This window comes from Anopheles marshallii, chromosome 3 (genome assembly GCF_943734725.1).
Source record: "Anopheles marshallii chromosome 3, idAnoMarsDA_429_01, whole genome shotgun sequence".
NCBI classification, from domain to species: domain Eukaryota; kingdom Metazoa; phylum Arthropoda; class Insecta; order Diptera; family Culicidae; genus Anopheles; species Anopheles marshallii.
Window position 1 is genome coordinate 42,378,344 of NC_071327.1, and position 16,706 is coordinate 42,395,049.

Consider the following 16,706-nt stretch of genomic DNA (forward strand, 5'->3'; position numbering starts at 1 on the left):
TTAAATCCCTTACTACTGTTTAAAAATTGATAGCGAAATCAACACAACAATAACAATAGATCGATATGCAGATCTGAGTTAGGAGTAAATACATTATGTTATTATTACTTATATTTACTTATAATTAGATTAAGATACTTACAGTAAATATTAAGGATTAGGTTAGGATAATAGATTTAAGTTTTTTTCCTCTCCCTTTATTTTATGATGCGGGTTTTTATAAGATTTTTTTCCCGCTAAAACCGAATTTAACGCCAGAACAGGAAAAGTAAAACAAACTCCGACAAGCTCAGCCATATTTCAAAGCAATGAGGAAAGATAAGTTCGAACCCATTAGATAAAAAGATACTACAAATGTATTCTGTACACAAGCCTAATTACATTCAAATATACTCTTCTACTACTACTACTACTACTACTTGCCAAGTTATGAGGAAGTCACCACATATCTACTACTGCGTATCACCCGCAGTCGAACGGTTTAGTAGAACGGTTTCATAGACAACTCAAAGGCTCACTTATGGCAAACGACACCTCGGAACGCTGGTCTGAAAAGTTACCCTTAGTACTTTTAGGGATAAGAGTAACATTTAAGGAAGACCTCAGATGCACTCCAGCGGAGTTAGTTTACGGACAGAGTTTACGGTTACCGGCGAATTTACTAGCACCATCTTTAACACCTATACCCGATTCTTCAAATTACATAACGCGGTTAAAAAATATATTCAGCAAAATTTCCCCTACATCACCACGTCAATCTAACAATAAGGTCTACGTAGACAAGAACTTCGAGACGTGTAAAAAAGTATACATAAGAGTAGACCGGGTTAGAGCAGGCCTCGAACCTCCTTACGAGGGACCGTATGATGTAGTCAAGAAGCTAAGGAAACATTTTGTGATTGACAAAAAGGGAAAGCACGAATCCATTTCTATCGATAGGCTGAAACCCGCGTATTACATGGAAAAGTAGCGTTCACGCTACTAGCGGCTTTTTAAAAAATGATAAAAAACGGATCACCTCCGAGCACTCCAGTTCTGCTCTCTCGAGCAGTAAAAAAATGTATATAAGGACCAATATCTTTAGTTTTAAGAAGAGAAGGTTTTTGGCAATGTTTGTGATAAGTTCTCCTAGACGTCCAAATAAAGAAGTATCTCCACTTCAGATTCATGAATCTTTGAGGATTCATGAATCTCGAGGTTTCATGAATCTCTGAGGATTCATGAATTCTTAGAGAGTCGACTCTTGATTTGAATTACTCCTCGTTAAAGATTCATATGAATGACTCTTCGTAAAAGACTCATTAAGCACAACACTAGTTTGGACATATAATTCAAGCATATTTTGCAATATTCTTATTTTTTAATAGATAAGCTGGTATCAATTGCCCAGCAATGAAATTAATAATATATTCTAAAAATAATTATTTCATTCCCCCTTCTCAAATGATACACTGCCTACAGGATTAAATCGCTTTTACTGTAGTTATAAACGTATGACCCCACACCCACCAACGTCAAATTATTGGAAGAAGAATTTTGTGGAAAATCGCTAATATTCACCTTGTCTCCTACAATAGCCTTGGTCTAATTGCACGGTAATTGCACGATGACTATTTTGTTTGGAACTTGACCGCTACAGTGGTGACAGAAAGAGGACGAACGTTCACCGCAGTAGGTGGGAAAAAGACAACATGAATTAGCGTACACAAATCTTGGTTGAAAGTACGCGCTTGTGTGTTTCCGCGGAAGTAAAACTAGGGGAAACGGTGGGATCGCACACAATTTGGTCTACTGGGTAGCTCTTTGGCTACAGCTCACCTTTTTTCCGAGTAAATTCGTTGTATACAATTGGAAACGAAATATTTTCCGGATAGCTTTTTTGAAAGATTTCTCCGACCTGATGCTTTTACTACTCTACGATCCTAGTTGCTTTAGTAACGATAGTTACAGAATAAGCCCATGTGTAAATTATTACATTATTTAATTATTACTATCTTTTACAAATTCGCTTCATTGTCATGTAAAATCGATTGTTAGCTTACAAAAAGTTGTCTATATATACAATTCATGTTTAACAAAGCTTAAGGGGTTATTAAATTTGGTGGTTTCTGTCAAGCATTTTTGTCGTCTGGTGATAAGATGATTCCGTAACCAACATTGTATAGGGCATAAAATGTCACGGACAGACAAAAACTGTGAATTGGTGAGAATTATTGAAGAAATAATAAAAATAAGCATTTCAATTTGATTGTTCCTGGTTCTCTTGTGGTGAATTTTCAAAACTTTCCAAAATTCAGTCAAATTCGTCTGTAGTTTCACCTTTTTAATGGGGCATTAATACTAACAAATCAGTAAAATCAAATATAGAGAAAAATTATTGATAAAACGTATAACAGAAATAACAGAAATGTACTTTTTTTTTAACTATCTTTCAGAATATAGCAACATGTATAAAGATGATTCCATGTCTCGTGTGTGGTGCCCAACTTTCATTCGGGAAAACGAGTGGCATCATGTAGCTGTAACATTAGGCAGAATGTCACCAAAAACATCTCTCCTCTCGATTTATTTGGATGGCCGGCATGTACATTCGCAAAAAATTAATCCTATTTGTAGCTCATTATCCTGTAGTTCTGCAAGAAATCATACGAGTAGCTTTCACGCATTTGTTGGAACACCCCCAATGTGGCGAACGTATTCTAAGCTTATCTGGAAACAAGGAGTGTGTAATTTCATTGATGATGTAAGTCAGATGTATGTAATATACTATTACTGCTTTTGATTGATTGATTTTTTTTCAGACGTTCGAATATTCCGCTGTTGCCCGAGTATACATGCTTGGGCCACACTATACAGGCTCGTTTCAGGATGTTCGTTTGCAGGAAAATGAAGAAATAAACCCGTTAGTTGCAGAATGTAGGATAGCATTTAGCATCAACCCCAAAGCTTACTCATGTATGACGTTAAACAAAATAAGGAAAGTTTACAATCGCACGGATGCCAAATCAATTGCAAAACAACTCGGAATGAGTTCGCATGAAAACGCTACACCAATTTTAGTCCTGCATAATGCTGCCGGTCATTTGAACGGTCCAGCACGTACATTAGGTGGTGTACTCGTCGGCTATTTGGGTATTCGAAAGTTCAATCCATTTCCGGTTTCAATGTCGATTAACACAGTTGGAGGTTGTAGTGTATTACTAGGACTGGTAGCTATGTCACACGATATTGAAAGTTTATATGCAGCAGTTAAAGCATTAACATGCATTTTGCGTACTAGTAAATTGGCGCGTCAAGAAATGAATCAACGTCGTTTCTATCAAACTCTCGCAATGTTGTACAAAAGAAAAAAAAACTTGCTCAATTCACACATTCTACATTTATCGTTCAATTTGGTTGGCACCGTTCATAGTGGACATGAAACTTCTACGATCCCAAATGTGACAGCGTTTCAGGTAAGTTCTAGGAATTTATGCAATTTTCATATTTAAAAGAAAATTTATCATCCGAGCGACAGAATACAGATTGACTCTGAGATACACAATTGTAACGAACTGTTATAATCCACCAGAGATCCGCGTACCTCGTATCCGAGACCAATAACGTTTAAATTTGAATTAAATACAGGTCATTCTTTCTTAGCTTGAAATGTTTTACGCCTTTTAAGCCACTTTTTGGAAAGCGATTGTTCGATGGAAACCCGAGTGTTCGTGCAACGTCTAGATCAAGGCTAGATAAGGTGGTGGAATGTAGAGTATTTTGACAAGCAAGTAGACGAAAAACTAGAAGGTGAGTTGGACAGCGGAAGGAGCATTTTGTTGAACTATGCATTTGTTGAACCTGGAAGCATCGGGCGCACCAGAAAAAAACACGTTTAGAACGTTTGGATGTCCAAGCTCAACCACATCAAGTTCTTTGTTTATTAAGTGTCGTTTACACACAACGTCTTACGCTACGTTTATATAAAGTAGTTCCAATCTCAACACTCTCTCTTAATCCGAGTCCTGATCGTAAAGCCTTGAATCGGATTGCATCAATAGATTTAGTAAGAATATCCGCTACCTGGTCTCTAGTTCCTATATGTGCTACAACAACCTGTCCACGAGAAACTGTGTCACTTAAGAAATGATGTTTTATATCGATATGTTTGCTTCGCTTATTCTCGGTGGTCTTGGCCATGCTAATACACCCATTGTTGTCTTCATAAATGGTTACTGGAGCAGCTATTATCGATATGTCTTCCAATATTCCGGAAATCCACAGACTTTCAGAAACAGCTGCACTGAGTGCCAAATACTCAGATTCGCTTGATAATAGAGACACTGTTGTCTGCTTTTTGCTACTTAACGGTACCATCACCATTGTTTTTTACTTTAAATACCCACTTGGTGCTTAACGGTTTCATATCTTGATTCATGGGAGCTTTCTCCCACGCACTATTTTTTCCCTTGATTTAAGCTCTTCATCGATAGCCAGAAGCCATTTGTCCCTCTCTGTACTAGAGATCGCCTCGTTTAAGGTTGATGGAATAAAATCTTCGCAGTTTACTGCGAAAGACATAACATGATCATTAAATCTTTTCGGCAATATTCCTCTAGTTTGCCTTTTCTTCGGTAGATTCTCATTTTCAATGTCCTCAACCACTTTATCGTATGAGTTATTTGAATTTTCGCTATTTTCTTCATCGGAAAAAGACTGCTTATAACTGCCTTCGCTTGGGGCTTCATCATCATCTGTATCAATTGATTTTTCCTTCTGATGCTTGTTATCATCAATATTATCGCATTTTGCAAATATTACAATGTTGTGATCTACATTTTCAAAAAATTTAGCATCTTGACTTATTTTGTTCGTTACCCTATTTACGAAACGATATGCTTTATGCTGCGTGGAATATCCGACAAAAGTTAATTTCCTTGCTTTTGTATGTAGAGTCTCTCGTACTGTCTCTCGTACAAAATCTCGTACTGTCAACGCAGCTTCTGATTCGTTTTCCTATTGCCACTAGGTGTACTTTCTAAGGGGCCACTTAAGTCGGTGTGCACTATCTCCAGTGCCTCTTGAGTTTTTGATTCGGTTACGTTTGGAAATGGTAACCTACTCATTTTTCCTTTAATGCAACATCGGCATGGTAAATCCTTCTTGCATTCACAAATTTTGGATCTCATTTCACTGTCCTTAAAAATCTTTTTTACCATTTGATTATCCCGATGCCCCATTTTCCTATGCCACTAGTGTTCACAATCTTTTGTTTGCAACGCAGATTCAAGTGTACATAGTTTGTATAAGTTTCCTACAGCCTTCGCTATTGCTACCGATCTTCCCTTAGCGTTGTACACAATACATTGGTTTTTCAAAAAAACCACTTCAAAATCCGTTTTAGTTAACGCACTGACGGGAATCAACCTTGCCTTTAACCTAGGAACGTACAAAACATCTGACATATCAATAGTTTGCGTTTCTTCCATATCCGCAAGAACGTTTAAACTACCACTGCCGACACCGGCTACTTCAGCCGTTTGTCTGTCACTTTTGTACCTTGTGTTATTTCCAATGTATTAAAAAATTCTTTGCATGTGCTTCGAAGCACCACTATCCATGTACCATTCCCTGGGTTCACGTATGCCTACGATCCATGCGGTAGGTTCGTTCGAGAGAGTAACAATATTTACTATTTCCGCACATTGCCTTTTTAGCAGTCTGCACTCTTTTTTAAAATGTCCGGGCTTATTACAATAGAAGCACTTTTTCACTTCACCAGCACCGCTATTTCGTTTCTTCTGTTGCACCGTTTTCAACGCCATTTCACTCGCACTTCTAGTTTTTCTGTTGCACCTTCTAGTTTTTCGTCTTCTTGCTTGTCAAAATACTCTACATTTCATCACCTTGTCTCCAACAATAGCCTTGGTGAAAATTGAGCTCCATTTGTCGCAGTCGCAATTGCGACAATCGCTAACAATGTAGAGACGGTCTAAAACTGTCTCTACACAGTTAGCGATTGTCGTAATTGCGACTGCGATTTTGTCAAACTCTGTACATCAGTCGTCACATCGCGACATTTCGCAATTTTTTTGTATAGTGTTTGACAAAGTCGCAGTTGCAATTGCGATAATTGCTAACTGTGTAGAGACAGTCTTACAGCTCTGTCAAAAAGATCTGGACTTATAAAGGATCGAACCGTGCATCTACACCTAGCGGTCTTCCTGTAGGGATCGAGAGCCGTGTGATAGAAAAGATTCGAAAAGGAGAGCGAAAACTAGCGGATCGAGGCAGATATCTACACCTCGAACATAGCGAATGACATAGGTAAATAGAACTGTCATGCAAACGTCTAGGCAAAAAAGTTAAAAAAAACTACGGGAGGAAGAAGAAGCGCGAGTCTTGTGGTTCATCGCGAGAAACATAGACGTTTGTGAAATGAAATTGAATATAATAAATAAAATATGAGTGAAGATCACGTCACTTCCCAGCGTCAAAAGCATAAAAATCTCCGTTGCTTTTGCACATCTGCAACAAATTACGATCCATGCCAATTGCCCATAGTGCCACTCTCCGCGATAAGACGCCATCACTGGATCGATGGATTTTTTGACACCTAGGCGATCACAGCGCTCAAGCGTGAGGTAGGCTAGGGGCGTGTGTGTGTGTATTGCGATCCACCGAAAACAGACACTCTATTGCATGCACAATAATGACCAAGCCCGCGTTGATCGAGAGGGAATAAAATTAGCCGCGGGTGAGAGTGAGATGCGCATAGCTTGCAACCGATGACTATCGCCGCGACAACCGAGTTCGTGGAGGCGGTGTCGGTCTCAGGGCTGGAGGAAGGCTTGAAACGGGGTGGAAATCGTGCAACTTTCGGGTTTTGTCGCAAACTTTGCCGCTTGGGTACGTTGGCAACCGTACCTGGGAAGACCGCTAAGTGTAGATGCACGGGAAAGGTTACTCCCGCATGAACCGATCGGCAAGCAACAGCACGTGTAATCTTTTGGCGTTAGAAAAAGTGTATAGGAGTTTTATAAATAGAGACAATAGCAGTACATCTCACTACACGTCCGTAAACTTTCCCTTTCCACTCGATCTGAAACTAGGGAATCTTAAGACAGCGACACTCCTAAAGATGAACTCGATGCGCAGATTCAGTTTTAACGTTACTTATGCCTTTCGATTAATTGATGTTTTTATACGAAAAGAATTTTTATTTTTTATTTTATTTAATTCCCCTTCTCAAATAATACCATGCCTATGGGCTTTAATCGCTTTAACTGTAGTACGTATGTGTAGTATACACGTATGACCCACCTACGCCAAATTTTTGGAAGAAGAATTTTGAGGAAAATCGCTAAGATTCAACCTTGTCTCCCACAATAGCCTTGGTCTACACGTAAAGTGATTTTTAATTCTCTTGATAGTTGTCAGGCATATCTGACACTCTTTCCCTCTACCCAATTAGTCAAATCGGCATGCTTTCTGGTTTTTCGTAACTAACCATCAAATCTGGTTGAGCGAGAAGGCATGCTGATTTTACTACATTTGTATTTACATTTTTACTTAGGGCTAATAGTATTGTAAAATCAAATGTTCTTTTCGGGAAAAATAACTAACACGTTGGTTACGCTTCTGAACACTTTACAGGGTTTTCGGGGATTATATAGACAAGTTCAGCAAGTTGTTGTTTTGTTCGGGCATATAATTGACTTGTTTGGCAAGTTATTGAATTGTACAGAAGATGGCGTTGACATGTTCGGCAAAAGTATTGAGCAATCGTTGAATGATGTTGCTGGCAACACTGCTGCTAGCAAAGTGCTCAGCGAATAGCAACACAGCTTCTGTCAAATCCATAGCAACCGCGTTGCCAATAATAACATTCTACCGTCGCTCAATAGTTTTCCCGAACATGTCAACGCCATCTTCTGTACAATTCAATAACTTGCCGAACAAGTCAATTATATGCCCGAACAAAACAACAACTTGCTGAACTTGTCAATATAATCCCCGAAAACCCTGTATAAGAATCCTGTATCTGGAAATCGGGTAAACATGTGCATGTACATGATAAACACGTAGCCGAAAGGGTGACGATGACAGTTGTTCATAAAAAGTTGACTATTGTGTCAATCATTTGGACAGAGTAGTTTACGCCGTCTGTCGTGTATACAAGTGGTAGACAGTGGTGTCAAGTCAAAAATCATGTAGACAGTTGTGACAGTTGTGTGACAGTGGTGTCGGTTGTTATATTCATGTAGACAGTTGTGTACTGGACTGTTATACCCTGTAAGTCTGGAAACGTCAAAACGCATACAAAAAAATCTTTCTTAGAGTGTGGTTCTGGCCATTGTTTGTAGGGTTGCCAACGATGCAATAAATATACAGAAACAAATATTAAACAATTCTCGTTATTATTATACACTGTTTTATTTTAGTAATCCATTTTGAACCTTTAAACGCAATCTTAAAAAAACTGAAATTAAGAAGAGATAAAAATTCAATAGTTTTCAAATAACGTTTATTTCCTGTCTAATCTACCTATCTTTTAAGGAGTGTCCAAATAGTAGACCATAACAGTTAAACATAACAACATTTTTTTTATGTTATACTTGTTATGCGCAACAAAAACAGAATAGCGAAATGTTGAATCCGTACCATAACATATGCTCGAATTTGGCACATTCGAGTTGCAAAGGAAGCAAGTTTTAAACATTGGCGATTCAAATAAGCACTGAATTAAACTTTTTTTCATGGTCTGGGTGTGGAAAAGATATATTTTAGCAATAAAATAGAAACTTGTTATGCTATGCGAGAGGTTTTGCGTCCACACTTGTTGCGGTCCGTTCAGTGTTGCCAAATCATTATAAAACGCAATTTACTGTAAATTTGGTTGCCAGAATCGAAGACCATTCGAGCATATGTTATGGTTACGGTCTGGACGCTCCTTTACAATCGGTAAAACGCTCTTCAAATCAGCATTACATTCACGTTGAATAATCCTGTATGAGGCAGGAAGTAAAAAAGATGTATTATTTAAAACTGTACAAGAAGCATAATATATAACCTACTTGAGTTACATAAAATTAAAATCTGATGGTCAGGTTTGCTGTAGAATGTTGTTCGGAACGCAGAAGACGAAGCAAGGGTGCTGTTAGGAGATTGTTTTAGTTGAATTTGACTCACCACCCGATTGAAAGCTTTTAGTTTCCATTAGCCCTACGTCTACAAACGACGACAGCTGAAAAGAACACAAACATTTACATAATGCAAGACACAGTGGTAACATAAGTGTTTTTCGGTATCGTCCGATATCAATCAATGAAGGTGGGGATAATCAATACAATGATGCAATCAGATGAACCATTGGCAGCAAAACTAACCGAATACTTCAAATGACTTACCACGATGTGATGAGAGAATTCGGCTAGGTCCTGCCACTTCTTCGTCATATTCAGCCGAAAGCTGCTCCAATAGTTTATCGCGCTGGCGATAAGCTTTTCCCGTCTTTCGATTTTGTGACATTGTACGACAATTTAAAGACACAATTTGCAATTCTTTTTAACTGTGACAAACCAGTACTGGCCGTGTGAAGTACCAGCTTGTCAACTGTTCACTTTCACTCGCGAGAACATCACTCAGCGAACTTTAATAATATCGGACTTCGCGTTTTCGGATTTCGTACTTAACAGTGAGTGATACATTGAGGCCTTACCGTGGGTCGGGGGACTCTCAATGATCGGAAATGAAAGACGACACGAGTATGACTTTACTCATGACAGTCCAGATTAAGTCTGCGTGCTGCCTACGGATTTTGGCTTTATTTTATATCATTATTTCTGGATGAAGCGTGCTATGGGTTTGACGCCTTTGTGCCTGCTTTGGGTGGAACCTAATTTCACTTGTTCTACTTTCTCTCGCTAGAAGCGGAAGAGTTCTATTGGGTTGCGCTTGTGACGTTTGGGTATGCGTTGTTTTACTGACGCATCATAAACAATTTTGAGTACGGTTTAATGGCATGCATGTGCGCAAACTTTCCATGTTGTGCCTCTGCGCAACTCTTACGTGTTTTGCCTATGCGCGCGTTTTCTCCTAGTGTAAGGTTTCCTGGTTGTTCGGGTCTTGTAACTTAACGCTTGTTTATGGTCTGTTATGTAAATGTTTTGAAGGTTGAGCTGTGCGGTAGGTTATGGTCTTGTGTGGCCTTGGTGTCACATTTTGAGCTGTGTGATAGGTTATGTTCTTGTGTTCGCCTAATGGGTATGCAACGTTTAATGTTTTACAGATGTTAGCAGATATGCTACAGTCACACCACCATCGGAACTGCAAATGTTTCACATAAGAAAATAGACAGTCATCTGTTGACAGATTCAACTTTATTAAAAGTTGAAAAACAACGATTCCAATACATTGATGAGATATGAGAACAAACCAATTGTTTACGACAGCCCTATCTCGACACAGCCGGCCACGCACACACTCTCATAATCCGGTGATTCGAGCAAATTTCATGCAGATTTTGACAGGGGAACGCACCAAATTCATCCTTCGATGGACGAATTGTCGTAGGGGATGTTTCCCGTGTGCCAAAAATATAAATAACATTTTTAATGAAAACTTCGATTATTTTAATATTTTGATTTACATAATGTTTTAAATCCATTGAGTTTAAAGTTAAGTTTTTAAACTTAAATGAATTTTCCTCAAATTGTGGTTCTGCAAAAGTGATTCCTTATGTCTTTTTTATGCCAGATTTCCGTTTCACGTTCTTGGCCTGTGCAGGAGTCCTTTAAACCGCTCACGGTCGAGCGCCGACGTCTGCAAATCCGTTCTATCTGGCGGACGCGCCAAGGCCATCAATGCATCTCAATTTGGGCCTACCACGCCTCCTCTGTCCTTGTGGACGATTTAAACTCCTTTTTTCGAGCCGGGTCGTCCGGTGTCATTCTCATGAAGTGGCCAGCCGAAGTCTGGTTAGTCTAATCCGCTGTATTAAGCACAAAGTTACGGTTTGAGTAATGGTTTTGTACAAAGTCCATGTCTCAGAGGCGTATGTGAGTACTGGTACTATATAGGTTCTATGTAGTCCCAGTGTTAGCGCTAACGCTCGTACTTACGCCTGTGAACGCAGGTTGGATGTCTGAACGCTAGGACACGCATCCGGCGAAAGGATGCGTGCGTTACGTCATGTAATCGTTCTCTTCGTTCTAAAACGTGGGAATACAAGATTTGGGAAAGCACAGGATCGAAATCGAGCCCGAAATACAGCAAAAGAGGAATGGAAATCAAATAGATTAGCCACAACATTAAACAGACGAAAGCGTTTGTGGAGAGGATCATTGTTGCTAAACTGCGTACGACGTCTAGCAACAGATACGGGGTTTCCGGGATTATATTGACAAGTTCAGCGAGTTATTGTTTTGTTCGGGCATATAATTGACTTGTTCGGCAAGTTATTGAATTGTACAGAAGATGGCGTTGACATTTTCGGGAAAACACCCTTTGGAGAGACGTTGTTGATGCAGGATACTGCTTTCGGATTTTCTGGTGTTCCTATTGCTAAAATAAATAGCAAAACGGCTCCTTTTCGTGTCGTTCTTTGTGGTGTAGTTTCTGGTCTGTATTTCACGTGGTTTATATCTTCTTCTTCTTTTTACAAAACGCCAAAGTTTCAAAATAAAACATACCCAACTATCGTTTACTGAGGTGAAGGTGTTAGTTAGTGTTTTTTGTTGAACTTGTTGGATTACAAATAATATATATAATTATGCGGTTCACCACAGGTTATAATAAAACAATAATTTTTATTGATTATTATTGGCAACTCGCGGGACCACTTCCTACCAGTACAAAACTAAGTGTGAAATGAATCGCCTAATTCTATGTTCCCTGTTCTTTTATACCTTTCGGGAACTGATTGCTATCTATTGCGAAACGTGGGAATCGCGCATGAAGAGGATGTGTTGGCTTCCGGAGTGTCGGGCTGCAAGAATGCGTCTTCAAGATAGTCAAGTGATAAAGAGTGCAACCGTTTCCGTAGGGGAGAAGTTCCAACGATCGGCGATAATGTCTAGCTCCACTAATCGGAAGACATGCAGACGAACGGATGTGAGTCAAGAAATGTTGATACGATCACACGTGCAACGTAATTATATGCGTAAACAGATGTGGTACAACATTTGTATGTGAAACAAATAGGACGAGGAGAACGGCAAAAGAGAGTAGAGTAACATTTAGGAAAGGATAATGAAAGACCATTGGTTGAACACCAAGAACAGTCGGATGTGGAGGACACTGGGAGGAACAGTTTTACATCATCTGCAAACATAAGGAAACAATGAATGAGGAGGTATCAGATAGATATCTGATATCTGCAGAGCAGATATCATTGACAAAAAAAGTAAACATTAGAGGATTCAGGACCCTGCCTTGAGGCACACCAGAGGTACAGAGATACTCCAATTTTGACTGAACAAAAACGATCACTAAGGAAGGAGTTAAACCGGGATAAGAGAGCATTTCTAAATTCAATTTTGCGGAGTTTGGCTAAAAGAATGGATATGCCTCTTCTAGTTGGCTACGGAGGTCCGATCACCTTTTTTAAAGATCGGAACAAGCCAACTAAATTTCCATAAGGACGGAAAACGTTCGGCACGAATGGACCATTGGAAAAGGATTTGTCCATGGACCAATACTCTACATTTATTTACTGTTTGGTGTATGAAAATCCATCATTTTGCTTGTAACACTCAAGAGTGGCTAAAATTACGTGAAAAGAGCATAATGTTTTTTCCTCACTTACTTCTAATTTTCATTAAATATGAAGCTAGACCCAAATAATGTTCATATTGACTTATATTCTACTTCTTTCTGATTTTTTTCTGCTTGCATATTCAATATGAATATGGTAGTGGTTCGAAAAAGCATTCCACGTAATTCTCAAGTTAGTCATACGACAAGAAATGTATCGGTCTCATTTGTATAACACGACGCACCATTGAATGTTATCTGTCAAAAAGTAGAGTTTTCATACACATAAACGTAAATAAAAAGAAAATTGAATGAATGTTTCAAATTCTAATGTTTGTACGATTAGAAAGAATTTTTTACAAGTACAAGTGCGCTATTGTGTTGCAAGTATGAATTTTCAATTAAACTGAAGTTATTAATAGATTAGAATTATTATTAGACTAAGAAATTATATTGCCCATAGAAAATGTATGGGATACCTGGATATGCCGGTCATAAAGATAGGGGGTGTAAACAGAAATTCTTGAAAGTAAGTATTTCTAATTTTCATACACCCTTTTTCGTTAGGATTTTCTGAAAGAGAATTATATTTCCCAAAAGATCCTTGGCGAAAAGATTAGTAGCCATATTTATTGCCATTAAGCTATTTAAAAGCTATTTAAGTTTGAAAATAAAAATCATATTCGTGTACCCGGGTAAATCGTTGATTAAATAACATTATTCTCTTAAATTCCCATATAAAAATAAATTCCTATATATCTCATCCTACCGCTTGCGTGTTAGCGAACCCCCCCCCCCCCCCCCCCCCCCCCCCCCCCCCCTTCCCCCTTTTCATTCCCCTATGACGCACGCGGTTCTCCAAGAACGATCCTTAGGTGCGCGCCCTAGCCTCTTTTAATTCTGTAGGTGATCTGCTTGATCACAATCTATCCCTTTCTTCTTTCCGTTTTCGCGTCATTTCTACCTCTTTCCAGTGTATCTCGTCTTTGTTATTGTGTTTTTTTTGTTTTGCCTGTTTTTTTCTTCTTTCTGACGCTATTGTACAGCCCTCGAGGCAAACAATATTGATTTTTAAAAAATAAATAAATCAAAATAAATAATTTTTTTTCTCGAGTTGGATTTAATTGTCGCTTGGCCAACGACATATACTCTGTTTCAGCACGCTGAAGTAAATCAGGAATATATCCGATCTATTTCGAGGTTTGAGGCAGGATGATCCGCAAAACTATAGCAGATCAAATAAATCAGTTTGGCAAAAGTGGTCAACAAAGATAGTTTATTGCGTCCGTATCTCGGGGACTGTGTATACTGTGTATCTCGGGGACTAGCTGTACTTCATACAGTTTTTATATTAATTTTATTTTGTGTTTTAATATTTTTTTTGTTGTGCCTATTGATATAACATTTCTAAATATATTTTAATGTAGGGTAACTGCTCCAGTTTGCCGTAGTGTATCTACTTTCGGAAGGTGTGTAATTCAATCTAAATTTTGAGGGTATGTGATAAGTGTCATGAAATGAGACCTTACTGAGAGATGGAATGAGAGATGAAATGTGAACAATTTTAACTGCCTGCACCGGCAAGACGTCAAAATCTGACTAAGCAATTGACGAATCCGGCAACTTGAAATTTCTTATTTAAATACTTTTAATCATCGAATTCAGCATTAGCAAAAATAAAAAGTAAATTTTTCAAAATGTAAACCAATGTTTTAAACCAATTTACGTAAAAAAACTGTTTACACGGCTAACTTGCATTGCTGAAAATAACAGTGAAAACAATTTCATTCAAAACACTTGGAGTAGGAACTAAAATGCGTATGAAAACAAACAAATACTGGGATGGTTTATTAAACTGAATAAAAGCACAGAAACGAGAAGTAACAGTTTTTAAAAATATTTTATAGGAAAAATCTGCATTTAGCAGCCATAAGCTGAAGCAGTTACCCTACACTTTTTTTCTACAAGCTTTAAATATTCATTTATTTTAATATATCTTTATTTCATGTATTATTACAGGATTTGTTATGCGACTTTCCAATATGGTTAGACCCATCAAATGACCTGATACGTTCCTTGCTGGAGCATCTTCTTGAACTTTGCACTGAATCCAATGAAAAAGCTGCTAATATTCGAATCCTTCAGGATTTACAGGTATGTTAATTATTGCACTATAATATAATCATAATAATTTTCCGTGAAAGGATAGGCCAGCAATGGCTGCTGAGAGATTTCTCTGGAACTCATATCGTCACGAAATGATTAAGAGTGCACATGGCACATAGCACAATAACAAAAGTCTTAACACGTTTAAGTTCGCATCAGCCGAATTCAAGTGATGCCAATGGCTACCGCCTGGCCTTATCACCTGAAATCGAATGGTGCCGTAGCCCGTACGACACCCATAGCGGTATAGTCAATCCTGCATAGGGGGGATAGGTCCGGATGGGATTTTCAACCGGTACTGTCGTATGAAGATCGGCGCCGCTCCCAATGCACAATGTTTTTTTTTTTTTTTCAAAGGATTGTGTACATTCTTTCAAAAAGAAAATTTGCTGTCGAATGCATAATCTCACTAATTTATTATAAATCTATGCTTAATCCAGGCGCCGTGAAAACAATCAAATGGTTTTTTGTTTATTGAAAAAACACCTGATTATTTGTCGTTTTGTTTTTATTTACACAAATGGCCTAAATCTAATTATGGCCGAAATCCTACTCGAAGCTAGTTTTTTTTGTATGCATTTTGACGTTTCCAGGCTTATCCGCTTACAGCCCGCCATACAAATGGCAAGCCAAGTTAAGCCTGGGAAACAAGGATTAAATTGGTTTCCTAATGAAACCAGCTAACCCAAGCTCGAAAAATGTCAAGACAAAGAATTTTGCTAGCTGGTCTGAGCCAGGTTAGGCCATGTTTCCCGTGTGCGAGAAATGTAAACAATTTTTTTTAATGAAAAGAACTGATAAAGGATTATTTTAATTATCCGATTTATTTATTGTTGCAAATGAATTGAATTTAGAATTAGATTTTTAAACTTTAATCGATTTTTCTCAAATTGTAATTCCGCAGAAAAGATCCCTTGCATCATTCTTTTTGTCAAAAAGACCTAGCTTTTACGAATCTGTACAGAATGATGAATGACAGTCTGGTACCTGGGTAATTGGACAGGTACAGGTTAAAATCTAAAGCTTTCTAACTTAGAGTATGATCTGCCCCTATAATGGTATCAGTAGAAGTGCTGGTATCGTAGTGGTAGGCAACCAAAATGCACTGAGTTGATGTGTTGTACGTGCATATAAGCGGTATGGTGTTTATGATTTGTGTACATTTAGCACAACGCACAGCATTACCCAAGTGGTGAAAACCTTATCGTTTCCTCTCCGTCTAATTAATTGAGTTCGACCATTCAGGTTCGCGATTAATTCAGGTGTTAAATTAGCCGGTCCGAACAATCCGAGCACAATTCTCGATCATCCACAGCGCGATATGAGGACTTTTTTCGTTTGTTCCCTCTGATTGTCGTAACACATGCTTTCTTGGTACTCTTTTTTGCATATTCGTGTAGGGGGGAGGTGAAAGAAGCCCACTGCACAGTTTTCGTGACGATTGGTAATTCTGGGAAACTTTTACATGCATCGCAAAATGCAAAAAATGACAGAGTTTCAAGTGTCCGATTTTGAGTACTCAGTACTGTAATTAACCCTATTCCTGACAACCGGCTACCTGGGTGTTTATATTCGCTTATAACTTTTTTTCTACGAATCGTAGCTATCCAAAACTTGGAATGTACATGAAATTTATGGTATTTTTTCACAGAAATTAACCCCAAGGCTATTGAAGGAGACAAGGTGGTGGAATGTAGAGTATTTTGACAAGCAAGAAGACGATAAACGTTTTTTAGAAGGTGCGTTTGACAGGGGAGGGTGCGTTTGACAGCCTGCAAAATCCCTCAGAAATGGTACACCGGCCA

At 38.4% G+C, this 16,706-nt stretch overlaps 1 protein-coding gene across 1 annotated transcript in view; it reads left to right on the forward strand.

Moving 5' to 3' along the window:
• Positions 1 to 16,706, forward strand: part of LOC128712623 (WD repeat and FYVE domain-containing protein 3) — a 325,442-nt gene that overhangs the window by 199,006 nt on the left and 109,730 nt on the right. The window contains exons 16-18 of the mRNA XM_053807511.1: positions 2,436 to 2,743; positions 2,802 to 3,455; positions 14,755 to 14,889. Of these exons, the coding sequence (XP_053663486.1) occupies positions 2,436 to 2,743; positions 2,802 to 3,455; positions 14,755 to 14,889 (1,097 nt within the window). The remainder of the gene's footprint in view (positions 1 to 2,435; positions 2,744 to 2,801; positions 3,456 to 14,754; positions 14,890 to 16,706) is intronic.